This window comes from Xiphophorus couchianus, chromosome 6, assembly GCF_001444195.1.
Source record: "Xiphophorus couchianus chromosome 6, X_couchianus-1.0, whole genome shotgun sequence".
NCBI classification, from domain to species: domain Eukaryota; kingdom Metazoa; phylum Chordata; class Actinopteri; order Cyprinodontiformes; family Poeciliidae; genus Xiphophorus; species Xiphophorus couchianus.
Window position 1 is genome coordinate 1,643,465 of NC_040233.1, and position 24,697 is coordinate 1,668,161.

General features: G+C 39.5%; 1 protein-coding gene across 2 annotated transcripts; it reads left to right on the top strand.

Annotated features, from left to right (window-relative positions):
* The first annotated feature begins 1,797 nt into the window (after positions 1 to 1,797).
* Positions 1,798 to 24,178, top strand: LOC114146655 (casein kinase I-like). Of its 2 annotated transcripts, none has more exons than XM_028020943.1 (11): positions 1,798 to 1,934; positions 5,063 to 5,997; positions 7,577 to 7,646; positions 10,055 to 10,203; positions 10,293 to 10,527; positions 11,515 to 11,600; positions 11,719 to 11,803; positions 11,912 to 12,060; positions 14,456 to 14,536; positions 21,244 to 21,350; positions 23,356 to 24,178. In XM_028020943.1, the coding sequence occupies exons 2-11, from the start codon at positions 5,749 to 5,751 to the stop codon at positions 23,408 to 23,410; spliced, it is 1,266 nt and encodes a 421-aa protein (XP_027876744.1). In that variant the 5' UTR covers positions 1,798 to 1,934; positions 5,063 to 5,748; the 3' UTR covers positions 23,411 to 24,178. The 2 variants fall into 2 exon arrangements, with proteins under 2 accessions (XP_027876744.1, XP_027876745.1); XM_028020944.1 differs by lacking the exon at positions 23,356 to 24,178 and adding an exon at positions 22,007 to 22,054.
* Positions 24,179 to 24,697: the final 519 nt, after the last annotated feature.

Genomic DNA, 24,697 nt, shown 5'->3' on the forward strand with positions numbered 1-24,697 from the left:
AGTGCAGAACAATGATTTAGCTTTTATTGTACAGTGAGATGGCATGTGGCAGGAAGGATTTCCTGTATCTGTCCCTACAACAGTGGAGCTGGAGCAGTCTATGCTCAGAGAGACCTGCCAAGGAGAATATTGATCAGAGAGGCAGGTAGCCCGTGGTGAACTTGGAACTTGAGGTTGAGGTGACCCTCTCCGTCACTGGAGAAAACTCCAATGTCCAGGTATTCAGCTGGGCGCTATCCCCCCCCCCCATCTGTCTGTCTCCCTAGATAACTCCAGAACAGGAGAAGATCCAGGAACCAGAGATGTCTGTAGCTGTGGAAAAGCTGCAGACATCCACACAAGACAGCCTGCTTACCTTTTCAGATTCTTATTTGTAAAACATCCTTCTATCCATCCATTGTCTTTCACTTGTCTGAGATCTTGTGCAGATCCAGTTTATGCTCCCCAAGCTCATTCTGGCAGACCTCCAGTCATTCCCAGGCCATAAGAGATACATGTAATCCCTGGGGTGTAATTTGGATCTGCCCCAGGCCTCCTCCCAGTGGCAAACGCTTAGAGAACCTCCAAAAAGAATTCCACAGGAGACTTCATGGTCCAAACTGCCTCAGCTGACTCAAAAGACCGAAGCAACAGTCTCATTACTGGAAGCAAAGTCTCAATCTGTTTGTCTTTCTCCTGTTCCATATTTCCATTAGACTTGAACACAACATCAAAATATTTGGTCACTTTTGCTTTAAGCAAATACTGACGCCCAATCTAAAGAGAGAAATTCACTTTTTTCCACTTGAGAAACAAGGACCTCCTCCCTGGGATGCCAGCCTATCACAGTGGAGGGATTTGTATGTCCCAGAGATGATTACGCTGTCAGGAGCTTTATGCCCTATGGAGGGTCAACTTCAAATGATCACTCAGCAGTAAAGACCTGATAAACTGGTCCACTGTTCCATAGCCAAGACAAAAGCCACACAACTCTTATCTATGTTGCAACAATTCACATATGTTGTGAATTGGTGCAATATAGACAAGCTGACTTGAATTGGATCACAAACCCAGGCTCTGTCTCTGTCAGGCTTTCTAATAACCAGAGAGATACTTTCATATCAGTCAACAACTGATAGTGTCATTCAGGACATTATTGTGGAATATTTTCCCTCTGGGCCAAGTTCAATTTCCGGGCCAAGCAACTATAGATACCTCGCTGGCTCTACTGAGTAGCTAATAGCTACTAAGAGTAGCTACTAAGATTTTGTGGAAATGGAGCTGTTAGCATGTCATGACAGCCTTCAGTCACAAGCTTCTTCAGACTCTTTACAAGGCTGACTGCAGAGATCCTACCAGCCCACAACATAATCATACACAACAAATCTTTGAAAATTTGATATGGGTTATAATGACATTTAATTTCCTTTAGGGATAAAATATTTTGGAATTGAAGTGATTTTCTGCCCATAAAAATATATCCGATTGGGAATCATATGTACTTATCTAAATAATTGTTCTGCTAATTAAATTTATTTCATATTTTAAGTTTTACAGTATACAAAAGCATTTTTTTCTTTTGCTGTTATTCTATTTCAAATAAATATACAAGAACAGTGAGTCAATACATTAATATAAAAAACTTTACTAATAGATCAGTGGAAGTGGGAAAAAAAGTTTCAAACTAATACAAGTGTTTGTGCCTACTGTTTGTCTCACACATAGAGGTACGCAAAATGTATGCAGATTTTATTCAAGTACATTTACGTTCGGTTTTTCTCTCAAGACCGACATTTTCAACTGTATCTACGCAAACAGCGTTAGATCATTGGCGCAGCTTTGTAGTTGGTTAGCCAAACATGCACAGTAAAAGAGATGATCAGGGAAACGAGTCGAAGAAAACCATCATAGTTTATTCCAAGCAGGAAGTATAAGAGCAAACACAGTCAGCTAAGGTATGTAAGACTTGTTTTTTAAAAAACTGGTTAAATGTATAGATAGGAGTGAGTTCGTTGTGTTTCCGTATGATGAGGTATATAGGCAGAAATTCAGCGGTAGCTAGTGAGCTAGCTAGCTAACATGTTAGCATTTGGTAGTTTCTGACAAGCTACGTTTCACTGCTACCTCAGAAGCTATTGGAAGCTTTCAGGTTGATAATATGGTTATCCAGCTAAGCTGTTCTCAGCCGTTTTTCATATGGTTCCTGCTTTCCCTTGCGGAACCGTGAGTCATTTTTGCCGCTATATTTTCTCCAGACTGCGACTTTAAATTTGTTTCAATGAACCCGAACATCTCCAGGCCAAGCACAGAAACTGTTGTGGCCTAAAACTCAACTTCCTGCGCTGTTTTCTTTCTTTGTAGCTTGGCGTGTAACAACACAATAAATACAGGTTTTAATGAATAAACAAGCAGCAAATGTTAAGAGCAGGCCTACAGTAGTAGCCAGGCTGAACCTTAATGTTTAGGTGTTCAGCTAACATTAGCTCATCGCACAAACTTTTCGTCTCCCAGTATAAAATACTAGTACATGCCGATGCGAAAAGTCTGGCTCTGGTGTGCCCGCTGGTTCTCCTATGAAGTCGTGTTATGAAGCGAGTAGGATGTGATGAAGTCCAGTTGTTCATTGGAGTGCGGATGGTAAACCAAGGCCATGCTGATGTTCAGTATTTCCCCAGAACATCAAGAGCTCTGATCACCAGTGGAAGGGACTCAGTTCAGCGCCGAGCTGCACGTATACATTAGTTTGCTGTGTATAAGGTGTAATCAAGTAGTAGCCATTGCTGTTCAGCACGTTTACGTTTTTTTGCCAGTGATTTCCTAGACAAAAGTGAATGTAAGGGTTGAATAAGAGGTGAGATTGTTTTGCTCTCTGCGGACGAGATTTCTCCTGTGGTGCTTGAAGTGTTGAATCTTCTGCTCAGTAATGTGGGTCAGACTCTGAACCAGTGGCACGCTGTGCTGTGGAAAAAATACTTTTGCTTTTGAGGTTTTGTGCTCTCATGTAGGCGTAAGATTAACTGAATGCAGACTACACATAAAACTGCCGCTGCTTGACTCGATGTTGACAGCTCAGTGGAGGCCATGACGCAAAAAACAGCAGAAAACAAGGTGGTGCTCAGTGGGAAGATTCACCACCTTTTTGAGGTGATTTAAAAAATAAAAAATACATTTAATGTCTTGGTCTGTTTTCTTGCTCATCTTTTAAACAGGAATTAGTTAAGCTGTATATTTTTTATATTCTTAATGTCTCTTTCACATAATTTCATATTTTTTGCAAAAAGATTACTGATTACCGTACTTTAGGACCTTAGACTGTGTTGAAGATTGTGCAATAAGCCTGATGCACAAACATCTGCTGTTTTATTTTTATTCAGGCCACATTTATATGAGATCTCCTAATTTGGCTATTGTTTGGTTTTTTGTGCCGGGGGCACCATGTAGGAGTGGGAGTGAACGTGTCTAACCCTTCCTTACCACTAGCTATAGAACACCATTGATTATCTGTTTTTCCTGTGAGTTGCTCAGTCTGACAGAGGCTGCTGTGGGAGGGCAGAAACAACAACAGAGCCTGACCTGCTTTGAAGGGTATAATTAAAGGCTTAGATCTAACTTTAGCCAAGCAGTGGTTCTTTTTTTTTTACATTTTATTATGAAATCTGATTTTAGCCAATCTGCTTTTTGTTAACTTTCAAGCAATCTAACTTCCCACCTTATTAAATTCAGCTGATTGCTGTTCTCTCATTCACAACGGGTTGAGATTCTCAGGCAAAGAGCTGCTACAGCTGCACTGTTCAGACTTTTTTCATTTTCTTACAAAGTAGTTATTTTTTATGCACAGAATTCCCTAAAAAATAAACTAGTTGCTGCCATCGTCCTCAGATTTTTGTTTGATCTATTAATTACCCATAAAAATACCTGTTGATAATCTGACAAAACATATATTTTATGTTATTTAATTATTTTTCATTAAGCATTTTGAGAAATTACTTAAACAATAAGGGAGGGAAGCTTGTTACTGTGCTGGTAATCACAGTGTCACTGCGTCCTGCAGGGGTCACGTTATTCTGTTTTTTCCCTGTTAATGACATCAGCATAGATGATTGATAGACTCAACTTCTGTCTCAGACATTTCCTCTTCCTCTTCAGACGTTTGTTTCTCCTTTGCCTTTTCATTAGGCTGAGTTGATTATACTTCCCCGTTATGAATTTGTTTGCAGTTTTTGCTTCATTAAGCTTACAGTGATTAAAGAGTCATTCATCTCAAAAAGTCGTTCATATGTTAACTCAGCGTCAATGCAGGTCAAAAGCACATCAAAAAAGTATTTACTTTATTTAATCCACAGAGCAGCTTCCTGCTCAACGATCACCATAATACAAAGGACACTAATAGTAACTATAAATGCTTGTTTGTAATTCTACATCTGATCTTCAATATTGATTTTATTATTTTTTTTAGGTTTGTTATGCCTGTTCCAATTTTAGCAGATTTAGATTCAAATTAAAATATATATTAATCCCAACGGGAAATAAAATATTTTTACATATATTATGTTGTTTTTCTGTTATGTACATTTATCTTTCCTTGGACTTATATTTTTTTTAAATCATAAAAGTTAACTTTGAGACTTTTCTGGCGTCTTTCTAACAGATTCACAGCCTGATGTTATTCAAAAAGAGTAAAAGAATGAATATGGATAGAAGTGGGCGCAGTTTAAAGACTGTGTGCAGCAGAAACGGGCTGCTTTCATATGCAGTTAGCAAATGATGTAGTCTCTGCATCACAGAGTTTATGCGTTCAGTGAAACAAAGTATTGCTTTAATTCATGTCATGTAGCACAAGTCAGTGCAATTGATTCTGACACAGAGCATATATTAACAGTGCCAGCGTATAAACACAGGCCTCAACTGGGAGTGTTATGTTATTCCCGGGTGTCTTTTAAAACACACAAATTATCAACTTTGTTGCATGGGCTGATCTTTTTAATGAAGCCACATATCAATCATTGACTACTTGAATGTTAAAATCCATGACATTATGAGTTGACATGAGAACTAAATCATCTATTTCTGTATGTTTTCTCAGGTTTTCTCAGCATTTCTGGAGCTGTGGACCTAAACCTTATGTGGTGCTATAGACCAAGTAGTGGTGCTGGTACCGGTACTGAAGTCCTGCTCGGTTCCTGAAACGTATGGCAGGAAGTCAGATAGCAGATCTAGGTCTTGTCCTAGCTGAAGGTCGGAGGTGAAACCTCTGAACTCCTTTACTGGGTCTTGTCATGCTGGATTGACCTTTCTAAGCCTTGGAGAAGGGCATCCTTCTGGTTTTATAAAGCATGCCAGCATTTGGCTAGCTCCATATCCTTGCACATCAGTTCTCCATCTTCCTTTAACATCTCTGGCCCCTGCAAGGGGGACAGAAAGTCACTCCTAATTGTGCCTCTTCACCCTGTATTCTTCAAATTTGATGCACTTTCAATCAAATACGCTTTTTACCATTTCTGTCTTGAATAATTTTAAAGTTATTAGATTTTAGATCCCGTTCTTTAACTCCAATCCATTTCTCTCTTTTTTTTTTAGTCATCTTGTGTCCATACCATTGTCGCACAAGATTCCACATTTTAATTCAACTCACCCTTTAAAGCCAAAGTGTGTGCCTCTGTGTTGGATCACTGCAAGACCTGGAAATCAAGCCGCTAGGCAGTAGTTTTGGTGCTTGTTTTGGTGCATGGAATCAGCCTAATCGTGGAGAGGCCAGGCTACCACAAACTGATGGACTTTGACAAGCGTGGAGTTGGTGGAGGAGGAGGTGGAGGGAAGGGGGAGGCTGAGGATGGGAAGAGGATGTCTGGGAAGGCAGGGGGAAGATCGGGACACAGCGGCCGAGTTGCTGGCTCCGGCTCAGGAGTTCTGATGGTTGGGCCAAACTTCCGGGTCGGAAAGAAGATCGGGTGTGGGAACTTTGGAGAACTACGACTTGGAAAGAACTTGTACACCAATGAATATGTGGCCATCAAACTGGTAAAAATCCTCTTCATCTATGTATATAACTAAGTTTTTATATAGTTAAATACAATACATTACAGTTGTGCATTTGTTGCTTGCTCTTGGACAGAACTCTTTTGAAAAAGAGGTGTTTAATCTCGATGGGGTTTTTTTTATCCTGGTCAATTAAATATTAAATAAAAAAATAAAATATTTACGGAATTGGTCAGTAGTCCTCAGATATGAAAGACGCAAAGTAATTTCCTTACAAATGAGAACCCCAGTGCTGAGTGTTTATGTAGTTTATTCCAAGAAGGTGAGATTTATTTTTCTCTTAGCTGAAAATTACTTGCCACTTTGATGTCCTGATTTGGTAGAGTCAAGATGGCCGCCCTGTCTCCTGTTTTTCACATACCTGAAGAAAAATTAAAAAACATCTCGAACTTTTTAAATAAATTTATAGTCACCTGTCTGAGTTGATCAGTGTGACTGGACTCCTTGGAGGGAGTGTGTGTTAATTTATTCTGGAAAAGAGACACAAAATCCTGAAGCTCCAGTAACCTGAGTACATAAAGGTGCCCACCCTGAGACAAATACTTAGTTGAAACAAATTTTCATTCATTTTCAACGTCCAGTTTTCAGGCGCAGTATGTCAGCATCCTAGGCTTTGTATCGTTAGCCCCCTTTCACCAAAATTATCCAAATCCCACATTATGAGGACATCTCTTGTCCACAGCCAACTTCAGGAAAATCCTTAGATTTTTTATCAGATTTAGTTCTGCTCGCCGACTAGGCCATAACAATACTTTCATTTTCTTCTGGCGAAGCCATTCTTTTATATTCTTATGCATGCTTGGACCTAATGGTGCTGAAGAAAAAAATCTCTTCATCATGAACGTCCAGCAGACATTTGAAAGTTTTGGACCAAAAGCTGGTGGTATTTATAGCTGTTCATGATTTCATCCAACTTAACAAAGTGTCAAGTTTGATGACACTTGACACTAAAGTGTTACAGTTAAATGATTCTGTCTCTTTTAGCTGTTCGCATGCACATATATACACACGTAAAGTTCACAGGGGAATGCCCTCTTTAGGGCTTAGCTTATGTAGGAGCAGAAAGGAATGGGATTCTGTTGTCAGGGGCCATTCTGTGTTACAGCACTGGTCTTTCTCTGTTGTTCCTAAATAATGTTATCACTTATTTGGCTTTAATAAATTGGACTGATGATCTTAACTTTGCTTTCATGGTTATTCAAGACTATCCCTCCCATAAAAAGAGTCAGTGGCAACAAAAGAGAAAACTAACCTCAGAGCATGTTGCTGCCAGTGCAATATTTCTCTGTGGCTGTGGTGTTTTTTGTTTATGTGCATTTCACTTGATGTTTGTTTTTCTTGCCAAAAATTAAAAAGAATGAAACATTTTGTGCCAATAAAACAAAATTGTGAAAAGAGCTGAGATCATAATTAAACATGTACCATGCTGAGCTTAGTTGAAGATGGACTGAATCACATCTGTGATTTTCTCACTATGGTTTGGGTTTAACTGGACAGGTTTCAGTGCTGTTCATGAAGATTCCGTAAAGATGATTCTGATTCTAATTTGGTTCTTTTACAGGAACCCATCAAGTCCCGAGCGCCACAATTACATCTAGAATATCGCTTTTACAAACAACTGGGAAGTTCAGGTAAGGGATGACAATGCTTCATAGGTATGTCTTCTTTTAGTTTTTAAGGATGAACATACACCACTCACAAAATGTGTGTATGTTTGGCTTTTGGGTGAAATTGATGGAAAATGTCAAAAGTCCACTTTGCAAAGATATATTATAAAAGTCTCACCTGCCTTTAAATTGCCAGGAGTTGAGCAGCTAAAGGGCGTCACGTCTTTACCCTCCTGTGACTGTTCCAGTCTCTGTTGTAACCAGCTGATTACGCTCTAAGCTCAGCGGTCAGGTTGATCTGAAAGCATCCTGTATGGTTCATCAGTTGATGGTGTCGACTTGGCCTCTTGTTATAAGAATGTGAACATCATGATAAAGAGGACTGTTCAAACCATTTCTGATTGAATCAGAAAATGTATTGATGATTGACTGATGAAACTGCTGTTGTGAATTTTGCCATTGAGCTTCTTGTTAGAGAAGAGCAAGTTGTGCAAGAAGAACTGAAACATTGAACAGTTGAACACGTGCATTCAAACCTTCAGAGAAGGTCATGTTAAGTTCACCTGGAAAGGTTTAGGTTCATACTGAAGTTTCACCCAAAATTCAAATTTCCCTAACTTTTGTTGGTGTTTGCATATATTTAAGGATTGAGCACACATAATATCGAATGTCCCTTATTTAACTGCTGACCTGAGAAGGTCTGCATCAAGCATTCTATAAATTCAGGGACAGACTGTTCACATGTTGGCTTATGCTGCATACCACAGTGAGATGATGATCAATATCTCATATTTAGCTTGTCAAAACTCTTTATTTTATGGAAACCAGATATGTTCAGTTTTAATTCACTACAAATAATCTCTTATTATTTGTAATTATTATTTTAGTTACTTTACTAAAACAGGTCAGTACAATCATACAAACAGATTCCACGTTTTTTACATTACATTGCTGGGTTTGTTTAGAAACTATTTACCAGAGCATGGAGTCACTCCTCCTGGACGAACATGCAACCATGGTATACAGTCGCTTGAATGCTGTAGTAGACTTTGCAGCAATCCCTGAGCAAAAAAAGCATGTAGAAATCTCAGCTTTAACTGGAAGAAACCTCCAGCAGAACCAGAACCAGGCTCAGCGTGAGCGGCCATCTGCCACAATCGACTGTGGGTTTGAGAAGAGAGCAGACACAGAAAACGTGTTATCTTATTATATCAAACCATAAACTATTCTTGTTAGTCACCAAAGTATTGTTGGCCATCAGAGGGAGCCTTAAGAAACTTTAACAAGCTTTTGCAAGTGTTTAATTTTGGGAGATCAAGCGACATTTCGATCTGAAGCTGATCATATCCACCAATCTTGTCTCCCTTGGCAAAGGTATAAAAATCAACCACTGTCCTCTTCCGCTCTGCTATGACAGACCCGAACACCAGGTCATGTTTGCAGTTAACAATAGTTACCACACTGTTGCCAACTCAGCAACTTTCTTGCTGTGTTTTGCAACATTTAAAAAAAAAAAATGGTATCAGTCAAAATCATAATCGGCAGGTCAGGCTATTTAAAGATCAGTAATCGGCGATTGGCTAGAAAACTGCAATCTGCCAAGTATAAAAGCAGTGTATGGAACTATTTAAGATTCTAATTATTATGGTTTACTCTTGATATGCAGCCTCAAAACAGTTAGTTTTTCCCACTACTTTTTGGTTTGATACTTCTGATGTGATGGAGGTGATGGTGAAGTGAAAAACTTCAGATGTTTCTCATATCTTCTTATTTTTGTAAAATTAAACTTTCAAAGTCATTGAAATTTAAGCCACAATTTCAGATTTCAATATTGTTGTTAATGACTCAGATAATAAGAGCTGGTGATTGCCTTGTAGATAAAATCTTAGGTAAAAACCATACTTTTTTTTTTTTTTTAGCCTGCCCATTGCCTTCCTATGCAATTCTGCACGATTCTAATCTCTCTTCATAGCACAGTATCGGATTTCTCCCATTCGCTTGGATTGCCTCCGGAAGGTTTTCTAACAGGCCAATCATTGAACATAAGAAGTTGTGAGTGATGATGTTGATTTCCTGCGCTGTTTTGGAATTGTAGTTTTAGCAATGGGAGCAGCAGAACACTGAACTAATAACATGGATGGTTATTAATTGCACATGCAATTTCTGGTAAGCTTCCGTTATGTCGAACTGGCATATTACATAGGTTATTGATTGGGTAAAATTGCAAACTTCCACACAGTCCACACTCCAGAAAGCAAACGCTTCTCAACAGTCGAGAGCCCAGACTCTCTGGACGAACAAGTGGCTGGTATTTACCAGGCTAATCTTTTTCAGTCTTCTAATGAGATTCAGTGTGGAGCACTGAAAGCCTTTTTTTTTTTTTAAAGACATTGATGGTTTTGTTGTCCTGTTTTCCTCTGCTGGTCCTCCAGAGGGCGTACCTCAGGTGTTTTACTTTGGACCATGTGGGAAATATAACGCCATGGTTCTGGAGCTGCTTGGACCCAGTCTAGAAGACCTGTTTGACCTCTGCGACAGAACTTTCTCTCTAAAAACTGTACTCATGATAGCCATACAGCTGGTAAGACATTTAGTTCTTTAAGTCTTAGGCCTCAGAAACAGCTTGTATCTAATTGTTGTAAATGGTGCTGATGTCGTCGTCTCCCTCAGATAACCCGAATGGAGTTTGTCCACACCAGAAGCCTCATCTATCGAGACGTGAAGCCTGAGAACTTCCTGGTGGGCCGACCCGGCTCCAAACGGCAACACACCATTCACATCATAGACTTTGGCCTCGCAAAAGAATACATAGACCCTGAGACAAAGAAACATATCCCATACAGAGAACACAAGAGTTTGACTGGAACTGCCAGATACATGAGCATCAATACACATTTGGGGAAAGGTGAGTGTCTCTATGACTGCTTTTGTATAATAAGAGCACCTCGATTCTAATCTCACAGGATGTGGTGACCAAAACATGTGCCTTATGTTTTGCTTATTGATTAATCATTGCAAATAATATAATGCAAACTAATAATTTTGTCTCAATTCCTGAAGACCAGACTCAAAACAGAGTCTTTTGTTAACCTGAGGCAGTAGTTGACCTTAGAGGAAGTTCTGCAGCAAGAGGCTTGCTACCTTCACCATCCATAGAGCCATTTTTTCACCAGTCCAGCTAAAAGGAACTGGTTTAGAGCCACAAATATCACAAACATGACTTATTAAAAAAGGACAACTAGTGATCTCCTAGGAAATGCATCATCTTTAAAAAAAAAAAATAAACACCATTTTATGGATGGACTTTTCTCTGGGTTGTGTTTTGTTTGGTTGTTTTGGTGAAAGAAATCTTAAAAAAAAGAAAACACTATCAAATAAGAAAAATAGATGGAAATATTACTGATGCATCAGTTACATATCGCTATAATATAATACTGTCATTGCATATCAGTCGAGGACATTCAGTGAATGTATTCCATGTAAAGACGAAAGCCTTTCATTTGTTATGTATGATTTTAGAAGCACTAGTTCATTCGGTCAGTTTTTACTTATTAGGAAGGTTCAAAGAGCCACCTCTTTTTCATTCTTCATAAAAATTGGCAAATTGGTTGTAAATGCATGTACATATTGTTTCTCTATTCTCTGTTTTATTCCTCTAAAATTAATTTATTTATATTTGTGTGTATGCTGAGAGCACTTGAAAACTGAAGTTTGCTCACACAATCCTGATCAGTTAAGCTGCTTTTGATTCTAATAATGCTCGAATTTTCAGATGTTTATAAAAACCCTGCCAGTGTTTTATGGAGCAAACTCTAATGTTAGTCAGGCTTTGATCTTCAGCTTCACATCCTTGCTCAGGTTTATTTCTCTTATCTTAACTTTGACTTTGTAGAGCAAAGCAGAAGGGATGACCTTGAAGCGTTAGGCCACATGTTCATGTACTTTCTGCGGGGCAGCCTGCCATGGCAAGGACTAAAGGTAAGAAAAACACAATTAGTGCTCATCTTATTTTTAAGTTGAAACATTTGCTATTAATCCATGGCAAGGTTCCATGTGGAACTTTCCTCTGAATTACTTCCACTCCTCTCTGCCTTAGGCCGACACTCTGAAGGAACGCTATCAGAAAATAGGAGACACGAAGCGAGACACGCCGATAGAGGTGCTCTGTGAGAATTTCCCAGGTTTGTAATCATAAGTCTAGTTTTTATTCACTGCTTACTGTGATAAAGTATCAGATTCTGCTGGCTGACTGTGTATGTGTGTGAATTGCCGTTGTGTGAAAACAACAGAAGAGATGGCCACATACCTGCGATATGTGCGGCGGCTGGACTTTTTCGAGAAGCCAGACTACGACTATCTGAGGAAACTCTTCACAGACCTCTTCGACAGGAACGGATACATCTTCGATTATCAGTATGACTGGACCGGAAAGCCACTGGTTAGTGATCAGTGTGGGTCCTGTGCTCTTTTCATGCAGCAGGTTACTCTGATGAGATCTTCTTGCAGGTTTTCTGTTCAAACATTGCTGAGTTCAGCACAGTATGGAGGCTGTGTTGTGGTTATCTGATTGGGTTCAGGTAGACAGAGATTCAAATCATTCAGCAGCAAGCACTCGCACTGTGAGCCACTGTGGAGGTGTCTGAAGGTTCAGCAGAGTTTAGGAGGAGGGACGTGATTTTTCAAATCTGTCTCCGACTCAGACATTTTTTCATGAAGGGCTGGGTGATGCATCAAATGATTGATTAATCAAATTTTTGGTTTTTGAATGTGTTATTTGTGGAATATCAGGATTTTTTCCACCAATGCACTCCTTGGGTTTCCATAGTTCAAAGTGAACACTTTGTAAAAACAAAGTGTGTTTTACAGCTTCTATTATTTGGACTTTGAATTGAGGTCAACTCTATGATGAAGTATTAGGGCCAAGTTAAGATTTTTTTAATTATTTTAAGTCATCTGACAGTAATAAAGTCACTATATTACCAGACAAAAGTAGTAATAATGAGAACTCCAACACAAAAAATTGAAAAAGAGGAATGTAGAGCATCTTGAGAAGTTATACTTCAGTATAAGTTTTACAAATAAGAAAATATTTCATTCTGTTACTCACCAGCATGAAATTATTATGAGAAGCAGGACACTGTACTGAGCTGGTCATGTCAGATTGAAGCTTTTTTCTCATTAAAATGACTTTTACCTTGTAATTCTTTTTATTAAAGTATTTTGTTTCTTATACACAAACATAACAGAGCTCAAAGGCACATACAAAATCAAGAGAATAAAATGGCCAGAGCATACAGTTGAGAGTGACAGTAATGTTTTGCCAATGATCCATAAGGAAGATGCAAACCTCATGCCCCTCATATGGCTGTAGAGAGACAACACATAGTTGGACATTATTCATTGTTGCAATATCCTAAACCTAAATGGTCAATCATGTTGACATGTTAATAGAATAGAATTTATTGTTTGTCATTGTACATATATATAATGAGATTAAATATATTACAACATCTGGACAGCAAAAAAAAGCAGATCAAAGATAATAAAAATAAATAGATACAAACCTGATCCACAATATGGAAATGTTATTACCCCGCAAGAAAATTACAGAATATACTCCAGATCTTTCAAAATTTGTCTAGTTTGTTTTTTTGTTATATAACTTTTCGTCTCCAGGGCCAAAAACAAACATTTTGCTTTGGTAATATTTGTGTCAGTTTAACACACATGGACTTATACACTGTTTAGCCTCCAGAGAACAGATGTTCAATAAAGATCTTATGCTTTTAGGTGGATTGAATTGCCCCAAATAGGTATGCTTTTAACATATGTTTGGGTTACACAGACCAAAAAAATAGAGACCCGATCCAGCCACCCCGAAATAATGAATCAACAAAGTAAGAAAAGTTATAAAACAAGTTGGAAAAAACTTAAAAGAAAAAAATATCATTCAGCTCCATCGCAGTCTGTCAGGAATATGCAGTGCACCGACTGGTAAGCAGTGGGAGGACAGGGCTACCAGGTGGGGGCATTGCTGCCACAACCTGTGACCTCATATGTTCCTCGAACATGTGAGGTCACAACAACTCTTTCCTCGTAATTTTCAAATGTTTTTCTGGTAAAATTGTGTCTTTATTCTGCTAATATGATGACTGTATTCTTGTAATTAAACAAAAGTTCTTGTCCTGGCCTCAGTACTGTGTCGTACAACTCACAGAAGCGATAGTTGAAATAAAAGCATCCTTTTGAAAGTTGTTTTTCTCATTTATAATTTATTTTTATTAGAAAAGAAAGCAAGAAAAACATTGATTAAATCCGCACTGGCATGAATAAATCAGAGATTTTTTATTTGTAAGCCATATCACTCAGCCCTACATAAACCTGACTTGTCCTCATCAGTCTGATAAACATGCCGCAACGCTTTTTGATTAACATTCAGCTTTTGGAAACTTCTTTTTCTTTGCCTTTGGAAGTAGTTATGTGCTCCTGGAAAGCTTTTTAGAGCTGGATTGGTCCAAGCTTTTGGCAGTGGGTGAAATCAGAATAAACAATATTCACTGTTAGTTAGTGCTAGCTAATAGAAAATACCTGTAGTGATATGCAGGCCTGTATTAGTTTTTTTAAGGTTTCTTTTTGGCTCTAGTGACCTTCGTATGAGGTCAGACAGGAAAGTGGGTAATGAGAGAGGGGAAGGCATGCGGGACTCAAACCTGTGACAGCAGCTTTACCCCTGCATCACTGCAGCACCTCTCTGTTTGCACAAATATAATCATGTTGTCAGCTGAAGTTGCACAGTAACAAAGTGATTTTTCCCTCCTGCTCTCTGTGTTTAGCCGACTCCTATTGGTCCTGTGGCGACTGAAGCTCCACTTCAGACAAGCAACCGGGAAAAAGCACCTCAAACCAAAAACCAGGTACATGCTCATGAGAACAAAGCTTGATGGCCTCATTAAGAAACCCCGTTTTTAAATGCTGCGTTTTGTTCCAGCAGCACTATTTGTAAAGCTAGTCCAAGACGAACATGTTGAGTCACAATTTTATTTATTTTTTTATTGTATGCCGCCAGGGGGTCTTTTTTGGGCTCTAGTGTCCCTTGTCTTTTTTTAGGAAGTAGGCTGACAGGAAAAGGGGAGAGAAGACATGCGGCAAATGTCGCCGGGTCCGGGAGTCGAACCCGAGACGGCCGCGTCGAGGACTCGAGGCCTCCAAACATGGGTCGCACTAACCCCTAGGCCACCACGGCACACCCGAGTCACAATTTTATTTAAGTTGAATCTGCGCATCATTTTGTCCATTTGATTAGCTTTATAATTAAGTCGATACTTTTTTATTTTTTTGCTTTGTATTGTCATTATGTTTAGTTATACTGTTTTTGAGAAATGAGTATGGAAAAATGTTTGTATTTCCAAACTTTATTCCCCATTCTAGTCTCAATGTCCTTCCTCACGTACTTTCTGTCTCTTTCCTTCTATCATTTCTTTGTTTCCTGAATTCTTTCCTTCTTTCTCTCTACTGTCGTACTTATCTGATTTCCTCATCTGTTTCCTTCCTTCCTTTTGCACCTCCTTCATTCTTTTTCATTGAACTTTTATGTTTTGTATTTTGAAAGTTATTTAATGGAAAATTGAGTCTTGAATTCTCAGATTGAAATATTAGGGAACAAATGCATGCCAGTTTGTGGGCCAGTCCTCAGACAGTAACATGAGACACCAAATTTTTCCTTCGTTACCTGGTATATGAGTAAACTGCTATCAACAGCTACTGAAAAGCATCAGGGACAAATTGGGACAAAACACAAACTCAATATGTTGACAGAAAATAATGTAAACATTCCAAGCATTAAATGGTCTCCATGTTATAACTGAAGTTCAGAATTTGCATATCAATGCTTTAGATCAAGTTTGTCTTTTCTATTTCAGTTTTTTAAGCAGCCTTTTCATCAATGGACAAGCAGCCTGCTGCAAACACTTCCATATCAGAGAAACTGGATTTACTTAACCAAGAATGAACCAACTGTGATAGATTCCCTCTGACCTTCATGTTTTCTCTGAACTCTGAAGATGGCTTCAAAGCCACCCTCAGTTTAACTAGTTGTCCCATTGAAGTTGTATGTCTGTGTTTGGGGATGGAGTGTAAGGTAATGACTGCTTGTCCAAAGCTTTTCTTTTTATTGGTTCAAGAATCTAAAGTCTGACACTGACTGATATTTGGTAGTGAAGGAGAGATCATCCAGAAAGGAGAGTGTGGCCAACCAATGTGCAGCATATCGTCCTTTAACAGCCCCAGATTTTTTCTAAACTTTTTCTTTGGAATATTTACCACAGAGTATAGTTTATAGTACCAAAACTCAAAGAATGAAATGATTGGACATCCCCAAGGCTGGAGGTGTCAGTTAGGATTTATAGCTAACGCTACTCTTAATTTCCTTCCTAAGCAAGTTGCAAATTGGTCAGTGCAAATTGCCATGAGGGTTTTATTAGCAGTGGAAGTAGTTGTGCTTTCATATCTCACTTGGGTATAAGTCTGTGTTCCTACTTGGGCTTGTAGGAGCACACTGACATGCCACATGTCAGTGTGGCATGATATGTGATTCAGGGTGTGAAATTTGCAGCAAATGCTTGAATGATGCAAAACACACACACACAAAAAATAAATGTAACAAAAAATTCTGCCACTACAGGAAATGGAAGCAAAATAGTAAAAATAACAGCACACATGAAATGCTGAAAACTTGCTTCACAAAACAGAAGCAGTCCAGACCACTAGGAGTAAAGTGGAGTAGGTAATATTAACTATGTAAGTATGCTGCTGTTCTATAATATTATGAAAGGTTGCAGGTTTGAATAAGACATGAAGTATAGCAGATGTTTTCTTTCTTCCTCCAACTTTCTTCTGTACATCCTGTCTTTAGTGAGAGTGTGGTCCTGGTCCCATCTGATTTGTTTGTCTACAAGTTTGTCCCACCTCACTGCTGATAGGCTGGGCCGGTCTGAGAGGAAGGGTTAGCTCTACTGGCTATCTGTCTGTCTGCATGACCCTCTTGTGTCTGGAGCCAGGCTGACTGTCAGGAAGTGTCTTTGCATAATAAATTATCCCTACAGATGGAGATGTTTCTACAGAAATTCAGAACTATATATATATATGCCCCACATATCCTTGATTTAGCCACAATTATTTTCCTGCCCAGATATTAACTCATACGACTTCGCAAACCTTTTCATTTATGTCATCTTTTCTCAATTTATTTCGTAAATCGTAAATTTTTCTTGGAAGGATTTTTTGTCTTGTTTTTGTACAATTTTAGAAAGAATCGAGTTTTAGCAACTACACATGAACATCTATGAATCACTTAATCATTAAAAACACTAAACTCAACATCTGCAGGTAGTATTGTTGTTGTATTCTAAGCTCATTAAAGAAACCTTGGTGTTAGTAACAGGACAGTGAAATGTGTTGCTATGAAACAGAACTGATGATGCATCAATCAGAGATCTATGGCCAGTTTTCAATGTCCAGCATTTGGAATGCTCTGACCTGATTTCTCTGCACAAATTACCAGCATTCAAAGTTTGATTTGACACTTTTTAACATCATCATTAATTATTTGTAGTGAGTTAGAAATCAGTTGCTATATAACAAGGTTTTAATATAATAATAAAATCTAAATAATGACAGTTCTGTTTTTGTGGTTAGTGTTGTTAGCGTCAATCTCTATGTAAGAATCTAAATCCTTCTCATAACTAATATTTCCAGAAGACTGCCAACATTTTGTGAGACACAACAGTTTGTGAGATTGAAGGACTGTGTTTCTGAACAGGTGGTCAGCAGCACAGGAGCACCACAGGGCACTGTACTCTCATCATTCCTTTTCACTCCTGCACAAGTCCGACTTCTATCATCTGCAGAAATACTCTGATGACTCTGCAGTTGTCGGGTGAATCAGAGATGGACAAAAGGCAGAGTACAGAGAACTGGTGGAATGCTTTGTGTCATGGAAGGAACAATCATCTCATCTTTAAAGGAGATGATTGTAGATTTCAGGAGGAACAGGGTTAGATCTAACCCTATTTCCATCGTGAGAGAAGTGGTGGTTGTGGAGTCAGTGTTTATCTGGACTACAGACTGAGCAATAATCATTTGCTGGGGCAGCAGCATCAGAACCAGGGACCTAAAAACACTCAACAACCTGAGTGTTGTTGAGTGTTTTTAGGTTAACAACGCTCTTTGCATGATGATGCAAAGAAGAGTCTTCAGACAGAGGGTTCTTCAGATTTGCAGTAATACAGACTGCTATAAGACATCCATCAGCATCTACAACAACTCTTTGCAGAACCTTGGATAATTAGGCCCGAGCAGCAAAGCGCTGCGAAGGCCTATTGTATCTGTACTGTTTCTTATTTTTCTTCCCTACAAATGAATTGCCCTTTTGGGGGCTTTATCATATTCAAAAACTCACCAAACTTGGCGGATGCATACAGTGAGTTTCAAATTTACGTATTTTACGGTCGACGCAAAAATCGCAAAAAAAATGGCTCAACGGCACCACCTAGCAATTTTCAAAAGACCCATTGCTATTCACTTACTTTATTATAGAGACTTGAAATTCGGTACAGTTGTAGAGCTCACTAAGACGCTCAGAATTTACAAGTAATGTCATAGTGCAAGTATCGCAGGAAGTCGGCCATGTTGGATTGAAGTTCCATTTTTGACCCTATTTTGGCCGTTTACAGCCTTCGTATTTGATCGAACTCCTCCTAGGGATTTCGATTGATCGGCTTCAAACTCGGTCAGTTTGATCATAAGGCATGGCCAATTAAAAGTGATCAAAATGGTGAGTTTTGACCATGTTGAAGGGGGGTTAGCAGGGCTCAAAGTTCCCCTGTGATCGACTGTGTAATATGTAATTACAAAGGGGATCCCTGTCATGTGTAGGGCAATGGTGCCCTCTGGTGTCGAATTACTGAAATAATGAAACGTTTTCAGTAATTCGACACCAGAGGGCAGCATTGCCCTGCAAATGAAATACTTCGATTTTGTAATACACAGGAAAAAATGAAAAATTTGTATTTCTAACACAAAAACTCACAGAGACACCAAACTTTCAGTTATTGATCATCATCGGGTGTCCAATAATATCCAATGGTCAAATGATGACATCACTTAGGCCACGCCCCCTGACAACAGGAAGTCTCATATTTTACTGTGAACAGTTGATAGCTTCTGCACCAAACTTGGCATGAGTGATCCTGGTGGGATGCCTGAAAATTCTATGTCATCATATTATGACGTCATCTAAGCCACGCCCCCTCAGAACAGGAAGTGCTATTTTTTGAACTTGTAAAGTTCCATCTATGGCTCTCCTGACCTAATCAATGTGATTCTGTGTTGGATGACAGACAGGAAGTTGGTCTCACTTGCTTTAAAGTGCCAAGAGTTTTCAATGGCGGCAACGCCGTTGGTATACATTTGCCTCTGGATTCCACATTTTTTGACCGAGCTGCACCAAAATTGGCCTGAGTGTTCCTGGTGGGATGCCGGACGATCCTACGTCATCATATTATGACGTCATCTAAGCCCCGCCCCCTCAGAACAGGAAGTGCCGTATTTTTCCTTGGAAAGCTCCGTTTATGTCTCTCTTGACCTAATGCAGATGATTCGGATGATGAGCTCTGTCAATGCTCGCTGCTGGCTGAACCGTGTGGGCGTGGCCAAATGGCGAATATCAGTCCCTCGCCATATTCATACGTTTGGCTCTAATTCACACATGGATCATCCGATTGGCGCCAAACTGGATATGTATGACCTTTGTTCACCTCTAAAGAGCCCAACGGGTTTGGGACGTAATTTGAATCCACTGCGCCCCCTAAGTTGATACATCGGCTATATCTCCTCGATGCATCGACCGATCTGCACCAGATGTTTTGACAGTCGTCGGGGAGCGCTGCCGAACGCATTCACGCATGTCGCCCGGTGGACAGGCGGCGGTGCTGGAAACTGCGGCAGAGCTTCTGCGGTGGCGAGCGGGCTGCGGCTCTGGAAACCGTGCGAGAGCTTCAGCGGTGGCTGGAACCCCCGCGGTGGCCAATAGGCCGGAGCGGCGCTTGCTGCGAGGGCCGCCCGAGGCTGCTTGCAGCTTTAGAGTTGCAACGTTTAATTTCTCTTTTGAGATTCATGAAGTATTTTTAAATTTGAACTGAATTTTCAAATCTAATTCTGGAACAGAGATTGAAACTGTGAACAGATCAAATTTACCATAATACATTTAGTCTTCCTTTCTCTACTTTCTCGCAGCAGAAAGTGGCCGTTTTGAAGTAGCAGCCTCAATGAATGGTTGGCATGCCTCTGTAGAAAATGCAGTGGACCTACAGTATTGGGATCAGGGACCATAGCTGCTTACAAAAAGGTGAAATTCTCAAAGGCTTGAAATCCCCTCTAAAAATGCCTATAGTTGCCTATTTTAGTAGTTCACACACAAATATATACCATACTATGGTATAAAGATAAAACACACCTGTAGCATGCCAAGCACATAAAACTGCTACTTTTGTTCATTTATAGAACCCTGCCCAGATTGGTCACCACTGGCCACCAAACACATGACTTCATAAACTCCAAGCAAAACATCCAAATAAAAAGCACACATGAACATCTCTAAACTAACACTTTATCTAGTTTCAGCAATGACTCCTCCTGTATAAGCATGCAGAGACAGTCACTTGTGTTGTGTTGTTGACTTTACAGCAATCTCTGATACCGAGCATGCATATGGCGACAGTGAATAGGAAAATACCCTCTTTAACAGGAAGAAATCCCCAGCAGAAGCAGAACTGGGCTCACTATGAGCAGCCATCTGCCATGACTGACTGGGTGTTGGAAAAGACAGAGCAAATATAGAAAAAAGAAACTGAAACAGGAGTACTTTCTATGTTAGAGAAAAGTAAGACATTAATGGCAGCAGGAGCTCATTTAGCCGCTTCAGATACCAGATTAGTTTTTCACTCCACTTGTACAGGGGGATTGCTACAATGTATGTGGAAGAAATTTAGAAAGGATTTTAAAACCTGGCATTTTAGCAAGGATGTGTTCACTTTGAGAATCATTGAGTCCGTTAAGGTCAAAAAGGATCATTTGTCCATAAAGCACTTTTCCTTGAGTGTCAATATTAAGTAATTGAATGTTTCAGCCTTTCTTGCTGAATAAACTGAAGAACTTCATGCTTGTGTTGGTGGAGTATTTCAGTTGTTAGATAGAGCTGTAGTATTTGAGTTATAATGATAGGATGTTTCTGCTGGAACAGCACTTTCTCTGCGTGCCTTGTATTGGTAAAAGCAACAGTTACTGATTGATCTTAATTACAAATAAACTGGAGGATTGTTTGTTCAACGTCACCATAAATCTTCTACTCTTCATTGATGTCTGACATCACGTAGTGATTTCCATGGATACGCTGTTGATCATGTTTAGTTGCTGCTTCTTGCATGCCCTATTGTCCAGTTTCACAGTTAATGATGGGCAGAATTGCTTTTTTATTTTGCACTGACCATGTTGCTTTGTTGCCACTGAGTATAAGAGGCATGAGATGGTGTGCTCATCCAGATTTTCTAACTATTCTGTCCTCCAGGTGATGAACTCGACCAATGGAGAGCTGAATACAGACGATCCTACTGCGGGACATTCTAACGCACCAATCACAGCCAACGCAGAGGTTGAAGTCCCTGATGATATAAAGTAAGAACACACTTATCTACACACCCCGTTCAATCCTTACTTTTTTCATTCATACTTTGTGGTCGTCCTCCTATGTTCTTATTTAGATTCTAATTGATTATGTTGATATGTTTATATAAGATGAATCACATGTTTGTGTTTCTGTGGAGAGACAACTACTGAACAATTGTCTTTTTGTAGAGAAACTACTATTGACTGATTTCCATTTACTTTTTTAACCCCTAAACTGCCACCCTCAAAACGCTTCCATGTTAATCAACAGATCCATGAGAACACTGGCGTCATGATAGCTAAGGGGTTAGTTTAATTTCCAATGTTAATTAATTAATAAGGATTTTAAATCAGGAAATATAGGACTACTGAAAAGGTTGTCCATGTACTCAATATTTACTCCTTTTGCATAAATTACAGAGTCAATGGTAGAGGTGCAAAAAAATTCAATTCTATAGAGAATTACATATCCTGGCAATTCTGATTTGATTCAAAATAATCAAAAATCTATTTAAGATGTACGTCCTTGCCGCTCCTACTCGGCCAATGTTTATATTTTTAGTAATTCATTTTTTTAATTTAAGAAAACGCAGGGAAGCTAAGCTAACCAAATACTGGTAATTTAAGTGACACTTTTTTTTTTTTTCTTTTTTTACCCCTCCAGGGGGTCTTTTGTGGGCTCTAGTGTCCCTTATATGACAGTAGGCTGACAGGAAACAGGGAAGGAGAGGGGGGAAGACATGCAGCAAATGTCGTCGGGTCCGGGAGTCGAACCCGCGACGGCTGCGTCGAGGACTCAAGACCTCCAAATACGGGTCGCGCTAACCGCTACGCCACCACGGCACGCCCGAAGTCACAGACTTTTGAGTACAAACCTATTTTTGTTTAAATAGAATAGAATAGAAGTACTTTATTCATCCCAGCAGGGAAATTACTTCACAGAAGCAGAAGATACTGCACTCCCTGTACTCTTTCTGGGTCCTAACCAGCGCCGTGAGTTCATCTGTCCTATTCCCCAAAGACCTCACGTTCCCCACAACAATCGCCGGTACCGCTGGTTTGTGCTGTCTCCTCTTCTCTCTCCGTTTAACCCCAGACCCGCAGCCCCGTCGTCTCCTCCGTAACCCCTCTGGGACCACAGGCCCGTCTCTGGGCAGCAGCAGAGGCCCACACAGCGCAATCAGCTGTTCATGCGAGCAAACAATGCCGCCACTACGTTCGGCGAGGTTCTCCGCAACCAAGAGTAGAAAAAGTAGCAGAAGAACGCGGAGAACAGCGACATAACCACATCCAGCCATTGTGGAAATCCCAACTGATGATCCATGGGTTCTTCAAGCACGGATCCTTAATCGGTTACAGCAAATATACACAGATTAACACACACGATGGGAGCTGCGTCTGCAGGCAGCCAGCTGCGCTGGCGCCATCTTGAAAATATATATATATATATATATATATATATATATATATAAATGGATGGGATTTGATACAATACAGAACCTTATAGAATTTTTAAGAATAATTGTTCTATTTGTTTACACAGTTTTTTCTCTTGTCAGCCACATTATTTAAACAGAATCCCTAGAGAAAAATGTGGTTTCTGAATTAGTTTCTGAATTGAATCGTGGTCCTAAAACTTGATATTGAATTCCTGGGCTCTGATTGGCATCTCTAATCAGTGCATTGTGCTATGGAGGTGATCACCATGCCACCCAGAACCTCCTGCAGCACCTGTCCTGCTCCAGCTCTGGATCGGCTTTAGCTGTTTAAAGAAATGTAATCAGTGGATTTGATTATAAAATTACTGTTTGCAAGTTCCTAAAGATGAATTTGTAAAGTTGTTTAAATGTAACTGAACTTTAACATATCTTGAGGGTAGATCTGGGTAGGGTAGATCTATCCTGTACCCTCACTTCAAGACAGACAAAATCAAAATCCAATGAAGTTGTGTTGCCTGTGAGCATAAAGCAGCTGCTGCTGTGAAAATCTTTCTGAACTGACTTGTATTTTTCAGGTGCTGCTGTTTCTTTAAGAGGAGGAAGAGGAAAGCTCTACAGAGACACAAGTGAAAAGGAGAGACCGGAGAGAAACCTTTGCTCTTTTCTTTGTCATCTTTTATTTCCCCTTCCTGACGTATTTTTCAAGCCATTTTTCTTGAACTCTTCCTCCTCTGTTTAGCCCTCTTCTGTACTCATGCAGTCCCCTGTTAGTCTGGAGCAACAAGCAGGTGGTCTGCTAGGTTCCTCTGGGCTGTACAGACATTGAAAGGCCTTTTCCGTTTCACCACAGAGCTTCAAATGTGCCGCCTGTTCCAGCGGTGGACATATTCAGCTATTGTTGGGACAATAAAGGAGTAAATGACAAACTGCACAAGCTAATCATCAGACTGGATTCAGCTAATCTACTGGAAGACTGACTGATTTCTTTATTTTTTGAGTGTTCTTCCTTACTGACTGGATCAGAAGACAAGTGTATTTCAGGAGATCCAGACAAAAGGACTTATAAAGCATGGAATCTAGAGACCACCTGTGCAAACAAAACATGCACACAGAAATCATGCTGCACATTTTGTCGAGCTCATCATAAAGAGACTTGATGGATGGACTGAGATGCAGTCGTTGCACATAGTTTTTATTCCCTGGGGTGAAAGAAGTTGCACAATGAGTGACCTGGTCCAGGTTGTAGAACGGGCCGAGCTCGGTGCATTCCTCATTCACCATCCAAGGGAAACCCTCACAACCACCAGAAAACTCAGAACTTAAGAAAAGATGTTTATGTCAGATTTATGCTTTACCCTGACTTTGAGTTGTAACTAAAATAAGACTGTTCTCTTTTCATTTTTTTCTCCTGAGTTGTTCAAGTTTGTTTTGTAGCTTCTAGTGTGATTCTCAGAATGTATTTTTTTTTAAAACTTTTGAAGTTTTTGTTTTGGTTTCCCTCTTTCTCTTTCAGTTTGAGGATGGAGAGATGGATAATGCCATTAAAAAAAATAAAACACAATAAAAAGCTATCTTTATTGAAGTGACTCAAACATGTTAGATTACCTTCTATTTTTTGGTAGTGCTCCAATTAGTCTTTTTTTTTTCTTTTTCCATATTTCTGCATTAGGCAGATATAAATTGTGGCTTTTAGTGATGCAGTCATCAGAGATTTTGTAACCTGTATTGTTTTTAGCCAATTCCTGTTTCTAAATTTAAAAATTAAAAAAAAAGTTGTCATTTGGACAACGCTTTTCTGGTAAAGTTTTTAACTTTACCAGAAAGTTGAATAAAGTAGATTAAACAAATACAATAAGATCCTCTTAGTCAGGTCTCAAACTCCAGGCCTCGAGGGCCGCTGTCCTGCAGGTTTTAGAT

Coding starts and splice junctions, on each gene's coding strand:
- LOC114146655 (XM_028020943.1), top strand. CDS start 5,749: ATGGACTTTGACAAGCGTGGAGTTGGTGGAGGAGGAGGTGGAGGGAAG. Junction 10,204..10,292: donor TCATGATAGCCATACAGCTG/GTAAGACATTTA, acceptor CGTCTCCCTCAG/ATAACCCGAATGGAGTTTGT. Junction 12,061..14,455: donor ACTGGACCGGAAAGCCACTG/GTTAGTGATCAG, acceptor CTCTGTGTTTAG/CCGACTCCTATTGGTCCTGT.